Source organism: Nymphaea colorata, chromosome 10 (genome assembly GCF_008831285.2).
Source record: "Nymphaea colorata isolate Beijing-Zhang1983 chromosome 10, ASM883128v2, whole genome shotgun sequence".
NCBI lineage: Eukaryota > Viridiplantae > Streptophyta > Magnoliopsida > Nymphaeales > Nymphaeaceae > Nymphaea > Nymphaea colorata.
Window position 1 is genome coordinate 13,643,121 of NC_045147.1, and position 24,474 is coordinate 13,667,594.

Genomic DNA, 24,474 nt, shown 5'->3' on the forward strand with positions numbered 1-24,474 from the left:
TTGACCGGACATGGTGGGCCGAGTTCAAAGACTTTTTTGATTCATCCATTCATTTCCTATCCGGCTCTAAGTCAACAATCTCATGCACGTTATGTCAATCATGTTTGAAAAATATATACATCAATATTCACAGATGATTCCAATAGTGCTTTTGGCAGCCCACCATATTGACCTAACTGAGTAGTGTGTGTGAATCCGGGACCAGGAAAAGGAAAACAGCAGCTCACACAAACCAATGCTCAGGTTCATAATATTTTTAAATATATGCGGCTGCCTAGACGGTATGTCAGCCTACATAACAAAAAAATACATGTAAACTTGCATACCAGGTAACTTCGGAATCCGCGCATAGAGGATCTTAACATGAAATCTCCTCCTTGAGCACATGCTCCCAATCGTAGGCAGAGTCTGACTGGGAGGAGCTTGTGGCTCCACCTGAGGATCGTTCATTTCTCCGATTGTGTACTCCACCAGATGGGGTTGGATGCTTTAGAGAGACAAGGTCATCACTATTCTGGGCATGAAGAGGTCTGTTTGTTTCTACCTCCTGCCATGGCATAGGATGCATATGATGCGTGTTGCCTGTGGTCGAGGCACATGTTCCTGGTGATTCAGTATGTCTTCCACCAAGTTGATCATGCAGCACCAGAGTATCCTGCAACGAAGCAACAGCAAAAGGCTGCCACCTTTGTGCTGTAAAACCAATGTCCATGTTAAAATTCTTGGAGGTTTGAGGTGCCATGGACTGAGAACTGTGTCTCGGTACGGCCACCTCCAGTTGCTGGTTGCAATCAATGCCTTCTACGTCAATAGAGTCTGGCAACATTGCTGGCTCTCTGTCCGAACTGCCACATTTCTCGTGACGCTGTTTCAGGATTTTAATTCTTGTAGCAATTGAAGCCTCCACATCATTGTGTTTGCTTAATAATCCCTTAGGTTCAAGTTGACTCCGGGTTATTACACCCACAGCACCAAAGTCCCCGTTCGAGCTTCTAGATGTCTGAGTATTACGAGTGGATATTGCAGGAACTAGGCTAGCTGCAACTATGAAGATAGTACACATAGTTCCGTATGCAGAATAATTGAAGAAAAGAAGACAAAAAGATTAAAAGTGCAACCGCTTACCTTTTGCAGGTGGCTGTTTGTGATTCCCAATCTCAGTCCTTATTTCACTGGGCATGAGTGGATTGTCTACATTCTGTGTGGACTCAATGTCAATTGAATCTGGTAATGTAAGCTGCTGATCTTCCTGTTTATTTGATCCTTCAATTCGGCATTTTAAAATCCTAAAACGTGCAATTACTGAAGATTCCAGATCATTGTGCTCACTTGCTGAACTTTTAACCTCATGCAAGCTCTGATCGTTTCCATCCATAGTATCACAAACGCCATTTAAGCTACTCATTACCCCTGAACTTGCATTCAAAAAATTATGCCTGCTTGCTGAACTTTTAGCCACATGTAAGTTCTGTTTGTCACCATCAATAGCATCAAAATTGCCATTTAAGCTACTCAGCAGCCCAGAACTAGAGTTAGATCTTGTGTTCAGAGAACCGGTGGCATCTGTAAAAGGAATTCATTCTTAGATATGTAGAGCAGGTTTAAAGGAAAAATCAAACCACACCAAACCATCACCCCCTTCCTCTCACAAATGAAGGCTCATTTACCTCGATCTTGTTTGCCTTTCAAAATCTCTGCATTCATATTTGCCAACCTAACCTCATATTTCATTGCACATAGTGCAGCTTCAGCCTCAAGCCAGAGTGTTTTGTATACTTGAACCTGAGGAAGGTCATCACTTTCATTATCAAGATTATCCTTCAATAGCTTCTCCATAGCCTGCACAGTGCAGATGAATGATAGGTTGATGCCACGAAGTGTAAATAGAGGAAATAAGTCTATCTACCCAAGCAGTTGAATCCCAAATATGAGTCTTGGTCCTAAGTCAACTGCCAGCAGTTAATCACAAGTTCCTTCACAGTTTACCAAGATACGTTGTAAATAGATAAGTCTATGTTTTTAAACCAACATGACTGGTAAAGCAGTAAAAAAGCAGCAGCTGCAGCTTTAATTTTTGGTTAATGGACTGTCAACCTATCATGTGATAACAAGCAAGAAAGAGGAATGGAGCAGAGAACTACCTTATGTACACCATTCTCGTTATGAGAGGACACAAACTTACGACATCCAATATTCTTTGGGGTGCCACTCGTATGAATTGATCTGCCACTTTCACTGGTTTTCTTATTGCCAGTATGCCTAATATCGTCAATTTCTGCAGGGATGCCTTGAGATCCGCCCATGCATGTAAACTGGGGAAATAGGAAGAGCCTTAGACTACTTTTCAAGTATAAAGGAATATGAATAAACCAAAATACAAATACAGTGGAAATCTTCCTCCAAAAAGTCTGAACCACATGCTGTTAACTGGAGCTGTGTTTCAAGAAATGAAATGCAAATCCAAACTTTTGGTGTTACAAGACAGTAAAAGGGAAAAAAACAAAATAAGTACCTCACCAGGTGAAAGTGCACAAAAAATATAAAAAAACCTAGTACGAAGTATGAACACACTGTCACAAAGAACAAGTCAGACACTCGTGGAGTGGAATATTCTATAATAATCTTTCAGCAAAATATATATATATAGCACGAGTTCTATATCAACTACAAAAGGCATAGTATAAACACACTATTGAAAAGAACAAGATGAGTCGGACACTTGAGGAGAAACACAATCTACAGTAACCATTCAGCAAAAAGTAGACATATGAGTTCCTATATCAACTAGAAACACAAGAAAACATGAACATGATGCATCATTAGACACACAGGACCTATCAAAAAGTTCCAGAACGGCAATGGGACTGCCAACATGCCAATAGGCAATATGAAGCAGAAACATCAGCCATTTGCACCGATTGCACCTTCCTTTCTTCAAAGACGGATTTTGTAGAACCCACAAAGTAATCTGTCTCCTTGAATATCGAAAACAAGAAGACTGTGACATAGACAAAATGTTGTCCAAGAAAATTTTACATATGGTTAATTAAGTCAATTAAGTTTTGCCAGTACCTTCCAAAGAAACAGCAAAAATAATGAGGTAGACCTGTTTTTTACTCCTACGTTTGTTAAACAGAAACGAATTTAGGCTGTAAAAATCCACAAAAAAACAATTTTGGAGACACTTATTTCTCATAAACACCTAACCTTTTTCAGCAGAGATAAAACTTGACCAGAAAAGCCATGCAAATCTTTCTAAAAATGTAAGTGTAACTCTGAACATAGCATCTCTGGAAGACAATGTCTGCAGAACAGTACTATCAAAATAGGTTTGATGATCTCCCTCTTTTCCTTTCCCTCATTGATCAATAAAGATATACTTGAACAAGATGAACACAGGACAGCTTGGACAATAACAAAGTTCACACAGAAATCAAAGTTCACACATTGAAAGCTTTTTATATTTCAAGATGACATTTTGCAGCGAGTTCAACAATGATAACTGGGAATGCCGGACAGGACTAAATTCACATGCTGACAGGATTCTTCAACACGGTCCAACATAGTATGAACAAGACCAAGGACAGCTAGGAGAATACAAAAGTTCACATAGTGACCAGGTTCTTCAACATAAACCAAGTATGTTTGCTCCCAGAATCTGACATAAGAACTAACTCCCCCCAGGCAGCAATACATTTTCATGTCATGTCAGATGATTCATTCAGCTCCATGGATTGCAAGCATATTCCCTGCTGCATCAATCACTCTGCCACTGAAAACAGCAACAGCCATGATAATGATGGCTTGTAATTATCATTATTTCATCTGTATCAAGAACAATATGCACAAGCTCCAGCACAAAGACACACCCCAGTCAGAGAGTTAAAACAGGTTGTTGAAGAGGTTCAAACTTCAAAACATTTAAGCAGCACCTCTAAGAGTTAACTAGGACTTCCTTAAAAAAATTAAATCAGTTTGACACCTAAAAGTGCCACGTTTTGTTAATAGGAAAGGAGTAAAAATGGTCGGGAAGAGAGAGATAAACAGAGAGCTATGCTTCCAAAAATCATGCTAAGAATAACATAGACCCCTTTATCAACCATATTGAAACTTGAACCAGCCATCACTGGCTTATAGAATTCTCCAGGATAAAATCAGTAGCCCAACACCCCTGCCAGGTTCAAAGTTTCTACATCCCTACTCACATATATATTGTGTATTTATTTTCAACATGGGCCAGTCTCTAATAGCCACTGCCTAACTCAAATAAACATTACAATATGGACCAAACAAGAGATCAAACCAAACCTTGCAGGGATCAGCTCTAAGCTTTTCAAGACAAGCGCTGTCTAGTGGAGGACATGGTTCTGATAGATGATTTGACTTCTTGATAATGCACTCATCAAGGTTATTGGTGACAAGTTGAAGAACTTCAAGGTCATGTTCTTTCAAGGCATTCTGATCTGCATAGCACCTTGAAAGAAGCAATGCTGACAGATTATACATTGCTTTAAGCACTATATGAATGTCAGTTCTTTCAGGCAGACATTCATTTGGATTAAGAGACAATCCATTAAATTTTTCATGAACATCAGTAGAAAAGCTAGTTCCAGCACAAAATGAACTCTGAATGTGACCAACTGGTTGGGAAAGAAGGTCTGACAAGCCATCCTGGATAGGTCCCTTATTACAGGTGGAACAATCTTTTACTGTGGCTTCTGAGATGACAGATTCTCCAACAGAGATCATATTTGACTGTTCATTGGTTAAAGAAACTCCGATTGGTATTTTCAGTTCATGCCCCTCCCGATAAGAGTTGGAAGTACTGAAGCCTTCTCCTATCCTCTGAATCCCTTCATAAACATCACCAAAGTAACTTTTGTTTGCCAGCAAATTTACTTCATCTGTATCTGAAGATTTAGTTTGTGTAGACAGAGAAGCAGCAGTCATATGAACAGGAGGTGGTGACAAACCACCAATACATTCATCATTACCCCAAATTAACTGGCTGGATGCCTCAGACAGTGAAACAGTTCCACCATGTATTAGAAGAGGCTGATCAGACGATTCAAAATTCTTGAAACATTGAGAAGAAACGTTTTCTGCAGCTTCAGAAGGAGCACACCGGAAACTTGGTATACCTTTCCAACATGGTGAATCCACAGCAGAAATAAATTGGTCGTTCTTCTCATGAAAATTTTGACAACCAGCAGCTGAAACATCCAAACTCTGTTCAGAAGCAGAAGAAAATAGGTTCAGGGTTGATGCTGTAAAGTCCAAATTTCCAAATGGCCTCTTATCTGAAAGACAATCAAGAGCTCCCTGGTAACTAGAAAAAGAATCTTCCATTCCCTGAGAACAAATAGTTTTGTAACTGGTGCTGGCATCATGGTCACCTTTTGAATGATGAACAAGATTGCCTTCGAGAATTGAGTTCCCTTCAGATCCCTTGCCAGTCGAAAAAATGTAACCAGCAAGGTCCTTGGAATTTACAAGTTCATCCATAGGCAAGTAGAGACCATTTACATTTTCAGACATCACTGTATCATTTAACAGATGATTGCCAGATGGCATTGGTTGTAATACCTGGGTAAACGGATAAACAGCAGTGGAGTCTGTTGTGCATGAACCATGCTCAATGAAACATTCGTTTGTGGATACAGTATCTGATTTCATAAATACCCAAGCACTAGTAGCAGGCAGTAGATCTGATGAAGGGGGGTCATGGTCATACAGTGAGATATCAGGTGACCCAAACACTTCAGTGAAGGCCAACCGTGTGTTGTTTTTGGAGTTTTCAGCTTGATGATTGGCAGACAAACACTTCAAATCTGTCACCTTATCACCACTTTGGGTAGGCCTCCCAGAAGAATTAATAGATTTTCCCTGATTGATAGCAGGAAGACCTTCACTAGCAGAGAATCCTATATAAGACACAACCACAACAAAGTGAGGTTCATGCAAGCAAGCAACATAGCTCCCCAATGATGATTATGTAAGCACTTAGATCATAATAATAGCATCTCTATAATTTCATTATGCAGAAGAGAAATTCAAGAAGTTACCGTCAGCCACTGAACATTCTGATGCTTCTAGAGGCTGCCATACATGACAGACTGTAGATTTCCACCAATACTATACATCTTCCACATGTATTATTTTATAATTTGATCAGATCTTTTTGTGAATTAGCTAAAATCACTAGGAGAACAACAAAAAATGGGTGAAAGTATGTGGAGATGCATTATCATTATGCATGCCATGTCACAAGGATACATAGATTTGGGTTCTGTACGCATGTCTGGCACAGCTTTTCGGAGTTTCGGTACTTCCAATGTACCTGGTGTGCCATGAATCAGATTAGTGCCGGTCTGCCAGATCCACTTGACTCTTTTAATGCTTCAACTCTTTTCACCCTAAAACTTTTTTCTCTTCTAATATTCTCCCTTCTCTTCCATCCCCCACATTATTGCCAACCTGCGCCAACATCAAGTTGAGGGGACAACTGGTGATGCTAAGTTAAGTAGCAAATTTTCTATTTTATTTCGCTTTTCATTCCAGTGTTGGTTTTGATACTTTTCTCCAACAAACTAAGGACATTCTCCTTTTGAGAAGAACCTTTGCTTCATTTCCCTTATTTGAGATATTTTAGTTGTCTTTGAGAACTTTCAGGACTGGGGTTTTGTTTTGTTTGAAAATCCTTTTAATGTTCTTCTTGGAATATTTTTTGGTCAGTTGCAGGTTTTAGACTCTTTGTCATATATAGCTTGTATCTTAAACAAACAAAGATTTCAGGCAATTTTTAAATTTTCAAAAGAAAAAATCACACTTTGGCTGCATTTTTTTTGTTTATTTTTCTGTCATTGACTTTGCATTGTGTGGTTCCTTTTTTTTACAGTGATTTCCTTAACAATTTATTTTTTGTTTATCTTCCCTACTGTTTTATCTTAACATAACAAATACAGGCTTACAGGCTATTTTGCCTGAACTTTTGTAGATGATGATTGCATGTCTGTATGTGAAACTAGATCCTGACTACCATGAGACATCTTCACTGCAGGTTCGAGCAATAATGACAACATATAAAACTTGCTGTCACTTCAATATATATATATATATATATATATATATATATATATATATATATATATATATAGAACACAATATAAAATACAAAAGACTGAAATACCCTTCAATGGAGGAAATAAAGGAGTTTGCTTAATTGAGATTTCTTGCCTCCTTTAAAGGGTATTTCAGTCTTTTAAAATACAACTAAGTTTACATTTTTTTAAACTTAATGTCTATTGTATGACCACCTTAAAATCAATAGCTCAGATAATTTCCATTGAGTTGGCATATTAAGGTCTTGTATTTACCTGTTTTCTATATATATATATATATATATATATAAAGTGAGTGAATGATGACTCTAGCTTTTCAGAGTCACCCAACCATCTAACCAAGATCGTCCATCTGAAGCAGATTGATGGTTGAGAGGAAAACAAAGACAAAAAGATGTGAACTAATATTAGATTATGCAAATACCCATCTCCTTTTCGGCTTTTTCTCCTTGTTTTTCTCTTAACCTTTCATCATGGTGGTCAGACAGCCTTGATGAAATAGTTGGCTGGGTGACTTTGAAAAGACAGAGTCACCGTTCAATTTTCCTATATATATATATGTGTGTGTGTGTGTGTGTGTGTGTGTGTGTGTGTGTGTATCTATAACATAGTTGTCTTTTTTCACAATTTCTTGAGAAGATTATCCTTGTAATTTGTATAGCAACAAGAGACTTCATTATATTGTGACAACCTAATATGCTAACTGAATTTCATGGCATTTTGTCCATCTTTTCACAAAACAACCATGTATATATAACCAGCAAAGTCAATTGCACAACAATTGACAGTTAGATCACTTAATTATGATGCATATGCAAATTTTATAAAGGTCCAGGAATCAATAATTTTTATAACTATTTCGGTCACATAAAAACATATCTTCTCATCTGAAAACAAGGACACGCAGCCCATGGAAGGCCAGATTGCCCTCAGTCACCTCTCCCAAATTTCTAATACCAGTCCCACCTTATAACAATGGCCAGAGCCAAAACTTTCTAGGCAATGAGGTGAGGCCTGACACCAGTCTCAGAGTCGCCCCACAGAAAATTGCACATCAAATTATCGAGCTTTTTAATTAATTGGGCATTTTGAAACCATCATCCAGAAACTAGGGAGCACTGCAAGAACTGACTTGACTAGGCAGATTCCTCCGGCGTACGAGAGTAATCTGCTTTCGACATACTTAATTTTCCCTGCAGCTCTAAGATAACAGATCCCACGCTGCAGAATTCAATGAATCAGGACTAAGGGGAAGCCAGAGGTGTCTAGTAGGAGACTGTCCCTGCTTCCAACCCAACCAATTAGAAATGTAAGAAATCCCAGTCATATCCATTCTAAAGGGAAAGGAAGACCATTTTTGCAGGTTGATTTTCATTCCAGCATAATGCTCAAACAAAGAGAAAACTTCTGCTACATTTTTATCGACACCTCTCCCTAGTCGAGGCACTTCCAACTTCCTCTTTGGAACAGCACCCTGTAAGGTTCAAGAAAAGATTTCCATAACGATTTAAAATAGGTAAGGGAACAAGGGATCCCCTTGCCTAAGCCCAATAAAGTATCCAAAAAAACAACTTAGCTGGCCAGTCAACACTAAGGCAAAGAAAACGTTAGTCACCACTGTCATAACTCATAACTCTTTGGTTCCAAAAGGGATGAAACCCTAAATGCAACGTCGCAGAAGATAACAAGTTCCAACTGATCCTATTTTATGCTTTTGATAGGTCAATCTTCACAAAAATAATAGAAGACCTTTGGACATGGCATGCACCAGTTCATGTGCAAGGTGGTAACGGTGATGGATGTTTTTCTCCTCCAAAAAGGCCCCTTGGTTGCTGGAAATGATTCTATTCAAAAAAAAAATTCATTCTAAGAACGATGATCCTTCAAATAAACTTCAAATCACTACTTTCAAGAGCAATCAGCCTGAAGTTAGAGATATGAGAGGAAGAGTTAGATTTTGGGATTAAAATCAAGTGACTCATGCCAACTTCTTAACAAGTTTTTCCTTCACAAAAAAGTCATTGATGGCTTTGCTAACAGTTGGGCCTACAATATCCCAATTATTCTGAAAAAACGTGTTAGGAAACCCATCAGGGCCAGGGGCGCTGTTAGCATTAGCACCCATTACAGGCCACCACACCTCATCATCTAAAACAGGCCCTAAGAGCATTAAATTTTCATTAGCCGTCACTAGAGGGCCTGGTCCGATATCTGGAATCGAGCCTGAAGAGTCATCGCAGGTGAAAAAGTCCTTGAAATGTCTGGTACAAGCTGACAAAATCTGATCTAGATCATAAAAAGTTCCCTCATCGGTTACCACCTGCAAAATTCTTTTCTTATAAGCCCTTTTCTTGAACTTGTTGTTACAGTCTCCTTTAAGCCAGGAAATCCTTGCTTTTGCTTCAAAAAATGTCTTCATCCAATAAAGCTTTAGTAAGTGAAATTCTTATTTGTCGTTCACAAATGGATCAGTTTAAGGAGCCTATATCCTGAAGCTTATAAACCTCCGTCGGCTCATTCTAAAGTCTGCTAACCTTGACATCTACTTTTTAAACCCCAAATCTGCTCTAATTACTAAGACGGGTCCTAACTCTGTCAAGTTCCACAAGCATGGGACAGACCCTGCTTTCTGCACTCCAGTTTCTTTCAATGATAACTCTAAAACTGGGCTCATTCTCCCCATGAAGAAAATATCTAAATAACCTCCTCCTCTTACTCATTGCTGCCACATAATCAGATTTACAGGAAAAGCCAAGTCGTCTGAAGAAGCTCCGAGCACCACCAAAAGTCTCCCTATGTTTCCAAACAACCTCACCCATGCATCATTCAAAAAACACGTATCTAACCTGTATTGAACTAGTGCAAGGGGATCACAAAAATTTGACCAGGTAAAGGCCCTGTCCCTGTCATACACCTTTCTCAAACCAGCAAAATGAATGAAAGAGTTAAATGCTAAGCAAGCATATAATGCAGGAGGTTGACCAACTTATCAGATTCTTTCCAAACAGAGTTAAAATCACCCACTACCAACATAGGCCCCTGTTTATTCACAAGTGTGGCTCCAACATCACTAGCTGATCCCTTCGGATTCTAAAATCAGGGTGTAATACACCCCTACAATATCAAATTCTTACTCAAATCCTTGAGATTAAACAAACAATCAAGCCAAAATCTATTATATCTACAATTGGTTAGCAGATCATCTTTTCTCCAACCGAACACAACTCTAGTCCAGTTGGGATCGCCATTGATGTTCCACTCAAAAGTGAACTCATCAAAACGATTACAGAACCTTTCAAATCTATCCACACTAAGCATAGTATCAATGAGAAAGAAAACTACAAAATGGTGGGGTCTCAGCCAATTGGTGAAATCCCTTTGGGCCACCTTATAAGCAAGCACTCTCACATTCCAACTGTTGATCTTCATCTATAGGAGATGCTTGAAGTTTGAACCCCTCACTGACTCTTCCCCTGATGAAGGGATATTTTCCTTGTTGTGAAAATTCCCCACACCATGAAGATCGAGATCAAGCATGCCTTGCACCGTTGCCGGTTCACCACGGTCAGCATTATGAGCAATCTTAGATTGCACCTTTTCCGCCATTCCTCTTTTTTAAATTACTAACCTCCTTGCACTGCAGGAGTCTCTTCTCGTTCAGGTTGATCGCCATTGGAGAAGACGATCCAACAAGTTTGTTTCTCAGATTTGGGCCTTCCTTTAAGACTGACTTCAGAACTTGATGATTAAAACAAGGAGGAACATCCGATTCGACTTCAAGAAGTTCCAACTTAGTCACTTGACAAAAATCCCTCAAAATATCAAACTTTCTTGGGTGAAACATCCTCCATCGGGGTCCAGCCATCAAGCTGATGTGGACCTCAGTAAGAGCCCATGCCCTTCACACTCCTTAGCTTGCATCCTTTAGTCAGTAATTACTTCAGAGCCTCGGAAGGAGGCTAACCCACCGGCAACAGCACCAGCCGAGAGGAGCTAGGCCTGCATCTCCGTGCCCAGCAGCCCTATGCCAGCCCAACAAGAGCTTGGGCCAAACCTCAACAGAACCTCAACAGCCTCCCACTTGAGCTGAGTCTCATCCAGGCATGTCCTAGGAGGCTAGGACCCACCTGGCACCCCCCATCTGGCATGCACAGGGAGCCACCCTCCACATGTGAGACCTCAGTCAGCCTGTTCCCAGGCAGATGCTTGCCACACACCAACCACATACCACCTTCCAAGTGAGAAACCACCTCAGCATGGGAACCGCACCCCTCCACTCAGCACACTCCACCTCAAGGGGCATGTGGAACCCATGTCAGCACTAGTGGGGCCCCCTTCCCCACGCGCTCCTTTTGAGCGAGCTCCAAAAGTGGTAGGCGCCACCATTTTTTAGCCGCCCCAACCCCATCAACCAATGGGAGGGTTGGATGTTGTTAAACCTTTGGTGCGACCTCACTCTCACCAATCAGAGAGCTTGCTTCGAATTGGGCACACTCCTATTTGTTAAAATATAAATCCTTCACCAACACGTTGAAGAGGAGTCTCTTAGGATTCCACCTCCTTGTAGAATGTGTTAAGATATTTAATGTCCTTGTAACATGTGAAGAGTCTCCTAGGATTCTATGTTGTAGTTAATATCCTTGTAATATGTGAAGTCTCCTAGGATTCTACGTTGTAATTAATATCCTTGTAATATGTGAAGTCTCTTAGGTTTCTATGATGTAATTAATGTCCTTTGAGCTTGTGAAATCTCCTAGGATTCTACGATTGGAGACTCTTAGAATTCTGAAAATGGGATTATAAATAGAGGCCGTGCAAACCATTTTGGCTACGGCTTCTTCTCCTCAGCTTCTTCTTGTTTTCATTCTCTCTCTCTCTCTCTCTCTCTCTCTCTCTCTCTCTCTCTCTCTCTATCTATCTTCCTCTCTCTCTCTCTCCCTCTCTCTCTCTCTATCTTCCTGCGTGAGTACTGTTTTCTGGTTACAGATATTGGTGCTAGATTTCTATCACTATTGGCCTGTTTTTTCCTCCTGTATTGGGCGCAGCCTATAAAACTTATTATTTTCCTTGTTCATTTCATTCTATGCTATCGAGCCGATTGCAAGCGTATTCTTGGCCCTCCAAATCCGTCCTTGTAATTTCTGTGTGGTTTGGTTTGTGCCCACGCCCATTCTCTTCCCCAATATGCCTGAAGCCATTGCCTTCTAGTCGCCGAGCTCTGCTGCACCACCCTCAGCCATGCCACCCCATCTCGGCCTACCTCAGCCTCAGGCCTCGCATTGATGAAGACATCGGCATTCACGAGAAAACCACACAGCAGTTTGGCCATGCCAACGAAGACCTTCTAATTCAACATATGAAGTGAAAGCTCCAAAAGGCTGATCCAAAGCAAAGTTCTGACCACTGCTTCCAATTGTAGCAGCATCCTTGGCTCCCATTTGCTCGAGACAATAGGCCTCACACCTTCCATTTGCCTAGTTGCAGAGCATTCTCCAAATATGCCTAGGAAAAAGTCTAGATAAGGAACAATCCTTTGGAAAGAACTGTAAACCTAACTTCCCCCATTGCAAACCACTGTTTGCGCAGATCTTGATAGATTTCTGTGCAATCTGGTCTTGCCCTATGGCTTCCATCATACAACATCGTAATGGCGGTCCAGCGAAAAGGCTAAAGTCTAAACCATTTACTCATGCACCTCCGAAGGGATCACCAGCATACGCTTTCCATCCATCTCACAAAATGCCAAATTTGGCAGCTCAAGCAATTCCTCCCAATCATTCTAATCCATCGTGCCAGCACTCCACGACCAACACCCATGAGTGTCTCACCAGGAAAATGGGCCGAACGCCATTCTTGGAGAACTACTTCTTGCAATTCACCTCCTTCCAAGAATCAAAAGCCCTAGCACGATCACCAACATCGATCAAAGTATGCAACAATTTTTCCAACCCTAGCGTGGAGATTTCACTTCATTCTCTCTGCAAGTCACTCGAAGCTTCCAACATCTTACACTTTCAAATCCCTCAAGAACAGATGCTACACTTAATCTTAGCCAAAAGGCCAAGAAAGATATCAAGCTATAGACACATTCATCACGGCCCTTTTGTGAAGAATGCAACCATTAAACATGTTTTCTTGATACCAAATTTGATTTTTGAAGCTAAAATTTCTACGAAACCTTTGAGATGTTGAAATGTATAGAAAACTAACAGTTCCAACTTGATTGAGCAAACTAGTTGTTAACTTTTACAAATCAACCATAAATATTAATTTTCATTTTAAGTTTACATACTTTAGCAGTCATAACTATAGATTGGTAATATAGATTCATGATCTTAAGAAATTGTGATTAATTACAGCAGAAGTATGGATGCAGAAGGTGAGCAACTTTCAAAATCATCTATAAATTATAAACAACGGCCATGTTTACCTTCACCTTCTCACTACATTTATGACCTTATAACAAAAAAATATATAATTTTTTTCAGACGCAACCACATGGTTGTTCCTTTTGAAAGCTTTTTCCTTCTTCTTTTTCTATTTCATTTTTGCCTTGGAAAACCACACAGCTATTCCATGTGATCGCACAAAACAACACTGATCAGTTGTCAGAAAGTATCCAGACGAGTTCACCATAGGAAGCTTTAGTATCATCCACTTATGATAAATGTTTCAAATATTTTAAGTGACCGCTTTATCACTCAGTAGTGAATAAAACATGATATTATGTTAGCAACACCCACTAAAGCACAAGAAGAACAGAAAAAGCCAAAATTACCGCATCTTCTGTATTCAATTTTCTGAATGGAGAAAAGAGCTCTCATAATTAAATAAGAAACATCAGATACCGGGTGGGTGCTGCGAGAGTTCTTGTTCTTGGGGACATGTGGAGTTTGAACGGCAGGTCTTGATTTTTGGCAAGGAAGGTTGTTCACTACTTTGGCCCACATCATTTATCTGCTTCTCCGCTACAAACTCTCCACACTGAAATTTCTCCCGCTGGATGGAAGGCTTATATTTGCTGACACTGGCACTGTAGCCGCTATTCTGAGATGATACAGCCGGAACCGCACCAGAGAAATATATATTGTAATCAGGATGCCACGGAACTGAGGGAAGGTACTCCGACATTGAGGATCCCGTCGACGAACCAAAACCAGAACCAGCAGTATCCTGCACCCCCAACACGAGCGGCGTAGAATAGGGTTCATCTGCAATTACCCTCTCCTCGCCGAGCTCCATGTTCACCGGAACACTGGTATACTCGTACATCCCCGACGAATAACTGAAGCTGCTGGGAACTCCCCCAATCGCCGAAGTCGGGTAACTTGACACACCAAGACCTGCAGCAACATCAATGGGGCGCCAACAGTCTGGGACGGATGTAGGAGGATGCAGATGAAGACAGTTATCAAGAGCGCCAGACAGGGGCGACGAGTAATCACGAAAGTTTGGCTCCACCAACTGAGAAGAGTTAGGCCTCTGGTTAACTGCATTCCTCTTCACTGTGAAGGGCGGGGCAAGGGGAGATAGGGTCGAAGACAACCCATGGTTCAAATTTGACACTTCTTTCTGGCGGAAAGATTCAAGAAGCGGCATTTTTCTCTCTTTCTCGATTTTTTTTTCTCTTTATCGCTAATTTCAAACAAAACAAACGATCTAAACCACAAGACCGCCAAGAAGCACGATGTCTAGTGATTAAAAACCCTAAAGTTTCAGACGAGAAGCGGAACAAAAGTAGACCAGAAACCAAACGCGAAAAAGACGCAGCTAGATGTTTTTATACCCGAAAAATCAACAAATTCACGATTCCGATCGAGGAAGTTGGGTTCTGAATGTTTTTTTGGCAGATTTCTTGATCGAAAGCACATGCACCAAGCAAAAGACAAAACGATAACGCAGCAGAAAAATTGAGCAAGGTTACGGAGAAAGAGGGCCGGCTTCTTCCTCAACTACTGAACGCAGAATCGATCTTCTTCCCCCCTCGATTACGTTTGAAGATCGTAAAATAAAAAGCCCGAGGCCTTTTTCTCCTTGTGTGCTGTGGAAGAAATCGAAGGGGGAGAAAACTTTCTGTCGCTTCGAAGGCCACGAGGAAGATGGAAACGAAGACCAGGAAGATTACGGAGTAAGGCAAGCTAGCCCAAGCCAACATGCCGAACCTACCCTTATGACTTACCCCAAATAACACGTGTATCGCATTTCGCGGGAAATTTATGATACGAGTTGTTACTTTCTCTTCACCCGATACGATACGATGCCCCTTCATTTAAATTATTGGTTATTTATAAATAAAAAAATAACAATGATATATATTTAATTTACGGCAGAGATTAGTGTGGATCTTTGCTATGATGAGCGTTCCGTTACCGCTAACATATTCTTATTTTGGATTTTTCAGGATTTGAACTTTGTGGGTGTAAGAAAAACCTCCTTTTTTTACTTCAGATTTTGATTAATTTTGACTGTTAAGTAGGGATTTCAAGTAGGATGCACAATAAGTTAACTCAAGTTGAGCACGAGTCAACTTATTTATTGAGTTCAGGCATAAAGGTAAATTCATTTGGTTAAAGAATCTAAACTCGAGTTAGGTAGCCTTGGCTCATTTAAGCTCATTGTATGTGCATTTGTGAAATATCATTGAAACTAACAATAAAGTCCAACCTAATGATATCAACCCAAGTTCTACAGTTCATCTTTTTGTTTTCTTCTTCGTTTTAAGAATTTTTTTTTTTTTTGGTAAAGAAGCTGTTGTTTCTTGGCTTATAGTACTTAACTATGAGAAATTAACCAATGGACTTTGTGAACAACACTAAATGTTGAGTCTAACACGTTGTCACAAAATTCACCTTTTGGCTCATATAGGAACGAAGGTTGCCGCAAACTCTCAGCCAACTGCCGTTCTTCTAAGTTTCATTCCTTGACGAACTAAGAAATGTAGTCCTTCTCAACACTCAACGAACCATTTTCACACATTTCGCATATCAACATTCTCAACACTCAACGAACCATTTTCACACATTTCGCATATCAACAACCACATAGGTGGTGATTGTGAGACTTCCTCAAGACACATCATTTGTTAATTATGGCAATCAACCATTGTCTTAACCAAAGTTAAACATTAGTGAAGGTTAAACATTATCTTCACTGGATTGTGCACCACCATAGTTGGTTGCAACTTATGTATTCGATAGGAGAATCAATTATGACTAAGGGTGGAACCAGAAATTTTTGTCTATGGAACACTAAAGATATAGGTAACAAATTTTCAATTGGCCTTGGAGCAGTGACCCTGGTCCATTTGCATTATGCAACATTTGCTCAGCATTTAGTTGTACTAAAGCATTATTTAGGTAACAATGATATGAATATTTGGTTTTCTCATTTGTGTGTAATTGGTGAGCAAGTGACATTCACACACATGAGTGAAATTTGAAAATGAAAATTAAACAAATTCAGATGAAGAATGTGTGATACAAATTTCATGAAATGGTGAGTCGGCAGGAGCACCTAGGTTGATTGATTAACCATCTAGGTTGCTATACCGGCACAACCTAATGTATAGAAGGATTTTACCATGACTCTTATTGGCCAATATTGGAGGAGCTTGAAAGCTTTTGCTGAGAGGCATTAATGCCTTGTATCAAAGGCACTAATGTATGGTATCAAATTTTGAACCCTTCAAAAAATCTTGGACTCTTTATTCTTGCAAATGATTGTGAGACATCAATATGTAAATAAAAAATTCTGTGGGTGTAAGTGGGAAATTGTCCATATGTGTTTGCCTTCAAGTGTCATCTTTATGCAAGGGTCATGTTAATCTTCTCCGTATCATTTAATTTGAAGGAATGTCATTGAAAAGACATTTCCTACAAGTGCTTGAGTCTAAGTTTCACTTCATACCAAAAACATTTTATATACATATATAAACCCTGCTGTTTATTTTATCAAAATTATAAAACACACTATTAAATGTGTTTCTCGAGAAAAGGTTCTAGAAATGCACTAGATTTTGACACTAGATTTCAAATCCATGTTGAGTAGCAAACACTCAAATATAAAGTTTGTGAGAGTTGGTTCAGACTTCAAATCTTAGGATCTGTGTTTCTTAAAGGTTTCTTAAAAGTTGTTTGGCACTGGTAACAAATTATTACTATGTACTAACATTGCTCTAAAAAATTGAGGCACATTCATGTAACCCTATAACATAAACATAGTGTTTCATGAATTTATCCCAAATCTGAAACTAAACAATAACAATTGTTATGGGTAACAAAGGATCCCGTAGGAATGGTTTAGCAATAAAAACAATGACATATTGTTTCATTCATTTTGTATATCTATTTCATTAATCTTTGAAACGAACAGATGGAAAAGTATACAACTATACCCATTGTTAAACACCTCTTGGTGATCTTATAGATCTGAATCTTTCAAAGGTTGCCTAAGGTTTGCAACACTTCCAGCTTCTCGACAAAACTTAGTTATCGGTTGTGGTCCTTGATTTAGGCATCAGGAGGCGACGGGGCATGAGGACCAACCTAAAGTGCCCAACCGAAGTTGAAAGACGAAGAAACGGACAAGAATCCCACACCGCCCACCCACCACGTGTGGTCGAATTGGCAGATCGGAAGACGGGATTGACCTGCCTGGTAGGTAGAGCCAGAGCTTCTTCCGTTCAACTCTCTAAACTAAATCTCAACTTTATCACTCAGGTTTTTTCATGATATCGTGTTTGACGCCCAGTAGAAAGCTTCCTTCCTCCTTCTATGGTGCTTTGTTTTCGAGAAAGGAAGGGACATGCTCTTCGAGGATTCACTGCAACACGCAAATCGATTTAGAGGGCTATACTCCTAACACAGTATGTGGAGATTTCATAGCCTTGCAACATTCACCCGAAAGTAGTAATACGTAAAATTTGAAACGAGAACGACCCAGGCCAGGCGCCCCACCGGTATTTATGTGGGCAGGCACAAGACCCAGGATTCATCTCCGGTCGGCGTGTGCTGAGGGGCAGATGATTCAGGTGGCGTTGGTGGCGGAGTTGGTGGAGCCGTACGCCAGACTGGTGTCGAGGATGGTGGAGCAACTACTTCGAGGGACGCCGTTTCCCATCCGGCTCAGGAGGATCCTCAACCGCAGAACCGCTCCCCGCTTCTACTCCCCTTCGCCCGCACCTTCTCAGCCTCCAGAGATCTTCGCACCGTAGGTCTGGTCTCTTTTCCGTTTTCTGATTTTTCTGAGAGAAAACCTTCAATCGGAGGCTCGCAGGGGAAAGCGAAGACAGGGCTTTCTGTTCATAAGGCCTTCCCATTCGAGAGAAAGTGTGTCCTGCTTTAACTACACAGTAGCGGCGAACCCGTAAGTGGAGGCAGTCGCATTTACATCAACATGTTCACAAATTAATCACTCATCAGATGTGGGCAGCTGTTGAAGTTGTTCTTCTTCTTCTTCTTTTTTTTTTTTGGTCAAGTTTTCTTGATACTCTTAGTGGAAACTGTAAAAACAAAATAGTACTACATCATGATTTTTTTTGGGTTTTCCTATTTTTGTTTCTTCTTGTCTTTCTTCCCGTTTTTGATCTTTTAAGTTGGGCAATTTTGGGATGGCAGCGAAGGCGCATACACAGAAGGGAATGGTAGATGTGGGCAGTTGCTTGAATGTGACTTAAGGAGACCTTGTTTTCTTCGAAGTTTTGGCGCCTTGATTCCATAAGTTCATCCTATTGTAATTTTCCTTGTTTGCAAAGTAGAGAGAGAGAGAGAGAGAGAGAGAGAGAGGAAGAGAGGGAGAAGCAGAAGCGGCAAGTCTGTGCATGGAAGCCATTTTTGGAACTATCTTCCCTTCCTCTGGTTCCTCTGTGGTACATGAAGGCATAATGGCCCAACAAATAGAGATCAGCGGAAGGCACTTATGAAAAGACCAACTCTGCCAAAGCTAAAGATATTATGAAATGATTGTATGCTTTTGTACCAAGGGAACATTTTGTTGAGGGTCTGCATTTTGGCTTAATTTCAGAATCATGACTCACATTTCTAATCTTCTGATAACAGCTTCTTGTTTAAAAACACTCATAAAAAAGTGTGTGATTTCTCGCCTACCAAACTGATCTCTTAATGTACGCTCACTTACCAGCGTCCCTCTTCTGGGTTGACTCAGGTTATTATAGCTATTTTTTATCTGTCAAACTAGTTTAAATATGTGCTTTAGGACATGTTTTGGCAACAGTGACAACTTGTTACTGTTTTATGAATCGTCTTCCAATATTTGTAATAGATTTCTGGACCATAATATATGAATCTGCTCCAACTAAGTGGGATGGTAACAATTTGTTACTGCGGCCAAATGGGCCGCTAAGGATTAGATTATGTGTTTTGACGATTGAAGCAAAAGCACTTGCTGGGCTAGAGGGTTATGCTCCTTACCATTATTACGAACAAAAATTAAGATTTAGGGTTTATGATTTAGGATTAGAAGTTGATTACTTGTGGTTGTTTGTAAAATTGAACTTTCGGTGATTTGATAGGGTTCAGTTCAGTTCTGCAATCGAATGTGAGTCCATCTAACTCCCGATGCAATTACATTGAAAAGTGTATATTCTAAAAAGAAAATTACTACTACTACAAAAACATCAGTAAATATTTGAAAATGTCTACTCGCTGACATTGTCTCCGAAGCTACCCTGAACATTAGAGAAGATCTGTCACTAAATCATTAACTGATTTTCAGTCAAAAAGTTGGAGACTAAACCATTATTGGCGTCTGTCGGCAGTGTTAGGGACACCGATAATTATTGACGACGATAACTACTCAGGCAATGTTAACGTTGCAAATTTAAATGAAACATGACTTTTATTAACGCCTCTTCGGCGTCAGACAAAATTTTAATGATGTACGGTGCTTTGCATCAATAAGAACTTCTACTGAAATGACATCATATGTCAGGAAAGGGTTTTCTACGTATTTTTATCATCATTCATATTACTGAAATAACATTGTTTATAAACGCAACATCGTTTATTTCGTCAACGAAAACCTAAGCTGCTTACAAATTTTACTAGCGTTCACCCCATTTTGTGAATGAAGATGGCAACCTTTACTGCCGTCCCTTTTACTGACGTTCCGCTTTTTCCATCAAACCTTTTCTAATATTGTCTTCATCGTGCCATTGAATGTAAACTTTCAGTAACATTCCAGACATCGGCGATAGTATAACATTGTTGACACCTTTTTTCGTCAATAAAGAGTGCCTGGTTTGTAGTATAAATTGCCATCAATACTTAAAATAAGTATCACAAATGATTTTTTTTTTCATTATGTATGGCATACATAATAATAACAAATTATTATTCAAAATAATAAATTCGCAAAATACAAAGTTAGAGATTTTTGAAATCATATCTAAACTTTTCATTATTGTTAAAAACACACCATAGTTCTTCCAACACTAATAAGAAGGTCCATAAATCCAAGTTTGATTACATCCAAAACACTCCAACAACCTGGTTTTAGAGGTAAAACCAGGTTTATCCAGTTTTGGAGTGTCGTCCAAACACCCTAGAATAGTTTATACCTTCTGCATGTCATAGTTATTAAAAGGTTTTCTTCACCTTTCATATGAAAGGAAAGAACATCATTTACCATGTCTATAGGGGTGACCACGAGCCGAGTCGAGCTCAAGCTCGGCCGGTTAATGAAACCTCGAGCTCGATTCAGTTCAAGCTCGAGCTCGACTCGGTAGTTACATGTTAAGCTTAAGTTCGACTTTATTAAGGTTTGACAAACTCGTTTGAATAGAATTGATATTCATTGTTATGTGTTGAGATTGAGTTTGATCCCATTAAGGCTCAACAAACTCAGAATATAATTTATATTACGTGTTGAGCTCAAGCTCAACTTGATTAAGACTCAACAAGCTCGTAAACTCATTGAATATATCAGCTTGATTAAGGTTTGACAAATTCAATTAAGGCTTTAGCTCGACTTGGCAATTACGTGTTGAGCTCAAACTCAACTTGATTATTTGGACGAGTCGACTCATGAACTCGAGCTCGACCTCGACTCGTTAAGCAAATAACTCAAATCGAACTCATTTACTACATGAGCTTTAATGAGTCGCTCGAGTAGCTAGACTTGTTCACCCCTATATGTCAGGCATTTGTAATTGAGGCTTGCACTAGAAGAAAGGAAAAACGTAGGGCATATGTTTGAGACTCTGACCAACAAGTAGCTACCTAAGCAAAAGTTTTTAAATAACAAAAAGAGACGAAGAAAAGAGTAAATTATAAAGTTGAAATGGGGGTCTTGGACTGAGTCGAGGAATATTCAATGCAACCTTTAGCTGGAGGCAAAAGAAAGGTCCTCAGAACATCCAACACAAGAATAATGCTAAGTCAAAACCAGCAAATAAGAAAAACTAAAAGAGCAAGGAAGCGGTTCCTTGAGAAAAGAAGAATGCCATCGTCAAAGCCATCCCAATCTTTACCTTCTCCCACCTTCTTCTCTTCCCCAAGCTTAGCATTTCATGAAATCTCAAAACCATCCCATCTATATAAACTCATAGACGAAAATAACGAGAGGCCAAAGAGTTTCCCCAGCGAGCTACAGTGATTCAAGCAGCAGCTTCGCTATCAACTGACTGACTCTTAATCAAGCATTAATCCTTCTCTTCCATGGCCAAGGGGCGACCTCTTTCCTTGCAGGTTCTTAGTTCCCGAGTCCGTCGTTTTAACGCTTCCTTTTCCTCTTTGCACGATTATTAACGCGCTCTTTGCTTTCTTTTCTCTGTTTTTTAACGTGTGCCAACGCTAGACAGTAGAGCTCAAGGTGAGGATGTGTTGCACCGGATGCGAAAGAGTGGTGAGGAGATCACTTCGGAAACTGAGAGGTAAGCCGTCATCAAAGACATTTTCCGTTTCTCAACGACAAATACAAATTTCACGTCGCATTCACGCTTGCAACAGGAGTGGACAGCGTGGAGGTGGACGTGGCGCTGGAGAAGGTGACGGTGACCGGGTACGTGGACAAGAACAAGGTGCTGAAGGAGGTGAGGCGCAGCGGGAAGAAGGCGGAGTTCTGGCCCAATCCCGGCCAGCCCCTCTTCTTCACCAGCGCCGCCGACTACTACTACGACGACAAGGCCTACAGGGGCACCTACAACTACTGGCGCCACGGCTACAACGACGGCGAGCGACACGGCCGGGTCCGCTCCGCCTATCGCCCGGACGACAAGGTCAGCAGCTTCTTCTCCGATGACAACGTCCACTCCTGCGCCATCATGTGATTTCCCCGCGCCACCAACTGCGGGCTTCTTGTCTGCAACTGTTAATATGGATGAACCCGTGTCAGGGGCTGTGCTTGTAAATTATGTACCACAAATCGATTATATGCAGTAATAATGGAACACCTTTCTCTAGTACTTCCTATTCTTGTTATGAATCCAGCACCTTCCTTTCTTCCAATAATTCGATTATATGTACGTGACCATAAACAAATACATAGCAGATCCAACATATACTGTTTTGAAATCCAATATACATAAGGCACAACGAATTGGTTGGATCTCCAACTTATTGTAGTAGAGAACGCAGATTATGGTTAAGAAAGTGATAAATATACACATCTTAATAGTTTCTGTTCATTATATGTGCAAGGAAGGTCCTTTTCTCAAGCATGCCGTCGTTAATGGATTTTATTTCTTTTCCACAAGAAGAGCTTCTTCTCCCTTGGCGTCCTCTCAGGCATAGGTACGGTGGCGACATCCACGAAGGGAACGGGATCGGTTTCGATCTCGCTCCAGAAGCGAGCTTCTCTCCTCTTCTTCCTTACCGCAGCTAGCACAGAGTCTCGGTCGCATATTCCCCACACGGTCACTTTCTGAAGGTTGTATTCCACACTCACCGAATAGATGCCTGCCATGAACATGGGGAAGGAGAGGAGTTACAGGAACCACATGACAGATAGATTCCTAAATCAAATATGAATGGCTCAGATTTGGGTAATCTGAAATGTCTCGGAACTCTTACCAGTCGAATTGGGTTCACGCCCAAACATTCAAAATCTCAAAATTCCATATCTATCTAACCGCTTGCATTCTTATCTTGGAAATATATATATATATTTGATATCTTGTTGATGCAAATAAATAAATATAAATAGTAGATTGCTAACAAATTGCAGTTATTTGTTTACCTATTTCAAAGTTCAAACTTGATAAAGTACATAATCAATCTCATCAAGCTACCACAATATTCACGATCAACATAATCCGGCGTGAAATTATATTATGAAATTTGAGGAGTTTTTATCTTAGACGTACGGACCGTTGCTGACATGATCTCATCCCAAACACCAATCTCAAGTGCCATATCAAGAGAAAGATTTGCTAGAATTAGTGGAGATACATGACAAGAATTCCAAAGGGCATTGGATACCTTTGAAACGAGCCAACGCCTTCTTTATCTTCTTTTCACAGCCATAGGAATACAGAGGGACCTTCATTTCTACGTACTGTGCCTCAACGTTCTGGCCCGTAGGGAAGACTTGATGGTTCGCCATTTTGTTGGTAACTAATGTCAAGACTACCTCAATATCAGAGACAGGATTTTGTTATCACTGTTTCTCTTTTAAGTTGAACCCAAAAGTGATGGAAACTTCGTAAGTGGGCCAAACCAAGATCTTGAAGTGCTTTTGAGTTGCCTGTGAGGAACTGCAACATAGATTCTCGAGTAAAAGAAAAAGGAAACGCAAAACTGAACTTCTGTACTACTGTAGCAGGGAAGGCATATCTTTAATTTTAAGACTTTAGTACTGATAAAAGACAACAGAAGTAATTGAGAAATATCATGAGGATTAATTAATGGTTAAGGAATCATAAAATATTAGGAGATTGGTTTCCATCAAATTTAATGATCCTTGTTTCGGCTTGAATGTAAATCTTAGCACCGCTATCTCTCTCTTTTTCTCTCTCTCTCCATGCTTCGCCGCCTTTTTCCTCAAATTGCCTTAACATGAAGTGATAATGACAATCTTAGCACCGCTTTCTTCTGTTTCTATGCCCTGTTTCTGCTAATATCTGAGTTTCATTGTTGGTTGACATTTTTCGAAAGCCCAGATGTCCAACTAGTGACATCAATCAGGAGTTTTATCTTTGGATGAGCAAGAAGTTTGCTTACATAAAATTACTTCTTCTGTTGGAAGCTTTCATTTTCCATTGTTATCTAGGAAATATGGATAACTTCCAGAAATTTTGGATCCTTTGAAATGAGTTTTAAGACACTAGCTGCTATGAAGAAAGTACTGCTCTGAAATCTATTCGAAGCAAAAACGATCGACCTCTGTTTTGAAGTGT

The 24,474-nt window shown here is 40.0% G+C and overlaps 3 protein-coding genes, 1 non-coding gene and 1 pseudogene across 7 annotated transcripts; 1 reads left to right on the forward strand and 4 right to left on the reverse strand.

The window, feature by feature from the left end:
- Positions 1-67: 67 nt before the first annotated feature.
- LOC116262732 (uncharacterized) lies at positions 68-15,250 on the reverse strand. 3 transcript variants are annotated; one of them, XM_031642221.1, is made up of 6 exons: positions 13,970-15,250; positions 4,309-5,924; positions 2,142-2,312; positions 1,668-1,839; positions 1,126-1,563; positions 68-1,038 (listed from the first exon to the last, which is right to left on the reverse strand). In XM_031642221.1, the coding sequence occupies exons 1-6, from the start codon at positions 14,718-14,720 to the stop codon at positions 359-361; spliced, it is 3,828 nt and encodes a 1,275-aa protein (XP_031498081.1). In that variant the 5' UTR covers positions 14,721-15,250; the 3' UTR covers positions 68-358. The 3 variants fall into 3 exon arrangements, with proteins under 3 accessions (XP_031498081.1, XP_031498080.1, XP_031498082.1); XM_031642220.1 differs by having other exon boundaries at positions 68-1,044; XM_031642222.1 differs by having other exon boundaries at positions 68-1,044; positions 13,900-14,206.
- On the reverse strand, positions 13,113-13,194 carry LOC116263473 (U2 spliceosomal RNA; annotated as a pseudogene).
- Positions 15,251-16,886: 1,636 nt separating the features above from the next.
- On the reverse strand, positions 16,887-16,988 carry LOC116263456 (U6 spliceosomal RNA). Its single transcript, XR_004174664.1, has one exon. It is a non-coding gene; the product is annotated as a U6 spliceosomal RNA (small nuclear RNA).
- A 4,702-nt stretch (positions 16,989-21,690) lies between these two features.
- On the forward strand, positions 21,691-22,542 carry LOC116262980 (heavy metal-associated isoprenylated plant protein 30-like). 2 transcript variants are annotated; one of them, XM_031642535.2, is made up of 3 exons: positions 21,691-21,826; positions 21,936-22,011; positions 22,088-22,542. In XM_031642535.2, exons 1-3 carry the CDS (start codon positions 21,797-21,799, stop codon positions 22,405-22,407), a joined length of 426 nt encoding a protein of 141 aa, XP_031498395.1. In that variant the 5' UTR covers positions 21,691-21,796; the 3' UTR covers positions 22,408-22,542. The 2 variants fall into 2 exon arrangements, with proteins under 2 accessions (XP_031498395.1, XP_049936175.1); XM_050080218.1 differs by having other exon boundaries at positions 21,700-21,826; positions 21,940-22,011.
- Positions 22,543-22,647: 105 nt separating this feature from the next.
- Positions 22,648-23,678, reverse strand: LOC116262981 (heavy metal-associated isoprenylated plant protein 30). Its single transcript, XM_031642536.2, has 2 exons — positions 23,558-23,678; positions 22,648-23,035 (listed from the first exon to the last, which is right to left on the reverse strand). Exons 1-2 carry the CDS (start codon positions 23,622-23,624, stop codon positions 22,806-22,808), a joined length of 297 nt encoding a protein of 98 aa, XP_031498396.1. The 5' UTR covers positions 23,625-23,678; the 3' UTR covers positions 22,648-22,805.
- Between the last annotated feature and the right edge of the window lie 796 nt (positions 23,679-24,474).

Bases quoted from the DNA above. Each gene is read 5' to 3' on its own strand.
- LOC116262732 (XM_031642220.1), bottom strand. From the start codon at position 14,720: ATGCCGCTTCTTGAATCTTTCCGCCAGAAAGAAGTGTCAAATTTGAAC. The intron at 5,925-13,969 runs GTATCTGATGTT...TGTCTTATATAG, and splicing joins ACTCTCGCAGCACCCACCCG to GATTCTCTGCTAGTGAAGGT. The intron at 1,840-2,141 runs GTAGTTCTCTGC...TGCACTGTGCAG, and splicing joins ACGAGAATGGTGTACATAAG to GCTATGGAGAAGCTATTGAA.
- LOC116262980 (XM_031642535.2), top strand. From the start codon at position 21,797: ATGGCCAAGGGGCGACCTCTTTCCTTGCAG. The intron at 21,827-21,935 runs GTTCTTAGTTCC...TGCCAACGCTAG, and splicing joins GGCGACCTCTTTCCTTGCAG to ACAGTAGAGCTCAAGGTGAG. The intron at 22,012-22,087 runs GTAAGCCGTCAT...CGCTTGCAACAG, and splicing joins ATCACTTCGGAAACTGAGAG to GAGTGGACAGCGTGGAGGTG.
- LOC116262981 (XM_031642536.2), bottom strand. From the start codon at position 23,624: ATGAAGGTCCCTCTGTATTCCTATGGCTGTGAAAAGAAGATAAAGAAG. The intron at 23,036-23,557 runs GTATCCAATGCC...TGTTCATGGCAG, and splicing joins GGCGTTGGCTCGTTTCAAAG to GCATCTATTCGGTGAGTGTG.